Genomic DNA, 4,078 nt, shown 5'->3' with positions numbered 1-4,078 from the left:
GGCTCAAGTTCTAATTCGCCTGCTAAGTTGGTGGGAATCAATTTTCGACTCCGGTTCTCTGCGTCCCACATACCCGGCGCAGACAACGTCCGAGCAGATGCTGGCTCCCGGCTTACCGCTAACGCGTCGTTTGTGGATCTCTTACAGCGGTTCTTCAAAGCGTACGACACTTTTTCGCCGCTTTCGGTTACGACTTCCCGATCGCACACCCAGACATCCGCATGCTTCTCAAAGGTATCAGCCGTCTCGATACACCGCGGCTTCGTAAGGAACCGGTTTCACTCGACATTCTGGAAGCCTGCTTTCGCAGCTTGACGATGGCTACACCACGTGAGCAAGCTTTATGGGGGGTGATGTGCTTGGCGTACTTCTTCCTCCTACGTCGATCGGAGATCGTGTCAATCCGAGGAGGTTCTTTCAAGTGGTTTGCACTTCGAGCTGAATACATTATAACTGTCGATGCGACGGGCAGGCCAACCCAGGATCCATCGCAAGCTCAAGGTGTGTGGATACGGTTGATCGGTTCGAAGACAAACCAAGGCGGAACCCCTACGACAAGAATGCTCTCACGCTCTGGCCATCACTTCCTTTGCCCTGTTTTCGGAGCTCTTGTACTTCTTCAAGCAAGGAAAGGTCTCCCGGCTAGCATTCCAGCCGCGGTGTTCATAGTCCCAGCCTGAGTTTCAGCTGAAGATTTGTCCCAAGCTATAAAGCGTGCTGCCGTCCGCACCAGCAAGAACCCTCGCCACTTTAGTACACACTCCCTTCGCGCAGGCGGGGCGACCCATATGTACCGCTCCGGCGTGGATGCACTGACGATTCAGTTTCACGGCCGATGGGTATCTGACGCGTACAAGACCTACACTCGACTCTGCAAGGAGTCCGTCACTGCGCTGTCAGCAAATATGGTGGCTGGACAAAGGGGGGACACAACACTGCATTAGTGAGGGTGACTGCATGACCATTAATGGGGGCACCGCTCTTCTCGTCCCTTTTCGGATCGAGCTGATGGTCATTGCATAAGCTCTCATTAATGTACCTGTTTGTTTGACCCCTAAGTGTGTGGAAGTGGAATACCGTCGAAAATGATCTTCATGTCTTCTATTGAGCCAATCGGGACGCCAGCCATGCCCACGTCGCCGTGGACACGCGGATGGTCCAAGTCGTAGCTTCTGTGTGTGGCCATGTCGAAGGCCACGCTGAGGCCTTGTTGGCCAGCGGCCAGGTTCTTCCTGTAGAGGGCATTAGACTCTTCGGCCATGCTGAAGCCTACGTACTGTCGCACTGTCCAAGGTTTGGCCGTGTACATGGAGGCGTACGGCCCACGTGTGAAGGGAAACACTCCGAGTGCCTGTACCAAATCAAGGTCATTCAGGTCCCCCTGAGTGTACAGAGGCTTGATGGGGATACCCTCGGGTATATTCCAGACTAAGTGCGTCCTTGGATCCTTTCCTTTAAGCTCCTTGGTGGCCATCTTGATTCACTGAGGTGGGTACGCAGACTCGTCCATCTTGGTGTTCAACGTGCGTAGTAGAGGCAGGCGGGAGGTGCGACGAGCCCCGCGCAGACCCATGGAGCTAGCTGCCCACACGCCACATGACCCTTTGTGTTCGTTTTCGAAATTGCGGATCAAGCCCTTCAAGGTCGCCTAACAAAAACGAGACCTTTCTTCAAGTTGGCAAATCGTTGAATTGCAAATTTCGGGCAAATCGAACATGTTGTAATACCGGTAAATCGGGACATGGATATATTTACCTCCCTTACCTAATAGGGTTGTCAGAGTTGGATACAAGCGGTGACTCCACGAATCCTTTATTGACCAATCATCATACAGAATTTTAGGCTAGATTGGTGTGCGCCACATCTCTTGGATTTTGAGAGCAGGGTTCGGTAGTAGTGGGAATTCTGATTAGTAGTGATAGTGACTAGCCGAGTGCCGCCGCTACGCGGCGGGTAAGAATGAATGTCGTTCCTTGTGTTTTGCCTCCATTCCCCTCCCCACGGGTTCGCTTCACTACTCGCACGGTAGGTTGGCAGATGGTGGCTCAGGCGGGCCCAAATGCCCGCAGCCGCCTCGCTGCGCTCGGCAGCTTTTAGGCCAATCGGGGCCACCTTCGCTGCGCTCGGCAGCCAGTAGAAATATTTAAATTATTTTATCCAATGATTTGTCCGGAAAAGCGTGACAGGCACGACAATTTAGTGTGACGGACAGACAGGTTGCTGCATTTGATGCTTAAGACTAGCCGTTCGCCGCCGCTACGCGGCGGTGTGGCATGGTTTGTTGGAGATAAGGTGGCCGCAATTTTAAGTACTTCGTGTGTTCTGTGCTTTCAGTCTGATCTTGTACCCCGAGGCTTCGGCCATCCCCGTGCGATGTTGTGCTTAAAGCACCTGTCATTTCGTAGTCTCATGTTGCGGTGTACGATATCGTTAATTCATACGCTTCCGTTGCTCCGTACTATTGGTTGGCGTCTATGTTCTTCTGTGGATCGTGCCCTTTTCCGTTAATGCGCTCTCTCTTTTGGGCTCATGTTTTTCAGTAGTACGACACCCTTTCGTGGCTGCTAGTTGTTCCGTGTTCCCAAGGTCTTGAGTGGGTTTTACAGGTTTTGTGAATATTCATTCATGGTCCATGGCGTCTCATCGACGGTACCCTCGCCGACGGGTGCTATTCCGTAGTTATATGGATCCGTCCCCCGTGTAACGTGCTCTCCTGGTGTGGCTTCATCGACCGCGTTATCGCGCTATCATACGATCGCAGTATAAATTTGCTATCCTATGCTTTCGTGCTCGCGTAGTGCATCTGTGTTTCCCGTGTTATAATATTCTACAATGGCATACTGATCCACGTTGTGCAATCGTGATATCCCGAAGCGCTCCCCGGTGCTTCCATGGCTGATCTTCCGCCCGTGCAATCGTTCTATCGCCTTCTGTGGCTCCGCGATTTCGCGTCTATAGCTCAAGAGGCTGCGTGTTCTCTCACGGTTTAGTGGCTGGGCCACCGTCCGTGCTATCGTGTTATCTCGCGGTATCGCGGTTGGTCTGTCGTCCGAGCTATCGTGAGCTACCGTAATATTGTGCTCCGTGGCTTGGCTCTACCCTGGCATCGTGCTCCAATGCTCGGTGATTTCCCCCTTATGCTCTCCCGTGGCTTCGTGTTAGGTTCATCGTCTGTGCTTCATGTTCTACCGTGGTGCTATGGGAGAATTGCTTTCCGTGCACCTTACTGTTTTCGTGGCCCGTGTTTTTCAGCATGTTGGGGTGTCATTACTTCAGTTACTTTCCGTGATCCGTACGCTCCCATCATATTCTTGCCATTCCAAGTTTTCATGGTAGCGTGCACGTCCGTGGTTCGTGCTTTTCAGAATCGCTAACTGCCTTCATTGATTTAGTCCTCTTTCAACGTCCGTGGCCTTCCGTGCTTCGTGTTCTTCCCTCTACCCCATCGTGTACATAGTGTGCCTCGGTGTTCCTCCGTGTTTCGTGTTCTTGTTTATCCACTTGCCTCCGCGCTAATTCAATCGCAAACGCCGTTTCCATTTTGCTTTATGTACGCTATATATCGTGCTGAAAAGTGCGCACAATCTCTTAAGGTCGTACACAACGCACGCAAATACAATGGAATACAATCCCTTTTTTTCGGCGGCGGAGTGGTGTACGCGGTTATGTGGGGTGTGATGGTGGGAAGCCACTATATTCACATTTTTTTTTTAAATTTTTAATATTAGTAATAAATTGTACATTTTTATCTGACGCAAATAAATAATATAGCTTAATTAATTAGTATTAATATATATATTCCAAACGCTGCTTATTTTATAAGTGTAGTACTACTACAAACGTCTGCAAGCAATTATAAGAAATACTTTCGAATAGTACTACGCAAAACAGTATTGTAAGTTAAATTACTACAAAAGTACTACGATGCCAGAACAAATCATATTATAGCCAGTAAGTACTAAAATTTCGATTGAGGACGAAATATGCGTCACCAAAGCCTACAAACTTTTTCAACAGCTCCTACAACGATACAGTACGTTTGTGCTCATCGGCGCCTTTTAAATATGCTAACTAACGC

General features: G+C 50.0%; 1 protein-coding gene across 1 annotated transcript; it reads right to left on the bottom strand.

Moving 5' to 3' along the window:
* Positions 1–278: 278 nt before the first annotated feature.
* Positions 279–1,474, bottom strand: PITG_01807 (methylmalonyl-CoA mutase, putative; the record flags this gene model as incomplete). Its single annotated transcript, XM_002908367.1, has 4 exons — positions 279–290; positions 795–871; positions 1,078–1,232; positions 1,278–1,474. 4 exons carry the CDS (start codon positions 1,472–1,474, stop codon positions 279–281), a joined length of 441 nt encoding a protein of 146 aa, XP_002908413.1.
* Positions 1,475–4,078: the final 2,604 nt, after the last annotated feature.

The sequence above is a fragment of the Phytophthora infestans genome, genomic scaffold (assembly GCF_000142945.1).
Source record: "Phytophthora infestans T30-4 supercont1.2 genomic scaffold, whole genome shotgun sequence".
Classification (NCBI taxonomy): Eukaryota; Oomycota; class Peronosporomycetes; order Peronosporales; family Peronosporaceae; genus Phytophthora; species Phytophthora infestans.
This window is presented reverse-complemented; position numbering and strand designations above follow the sequence as displayed.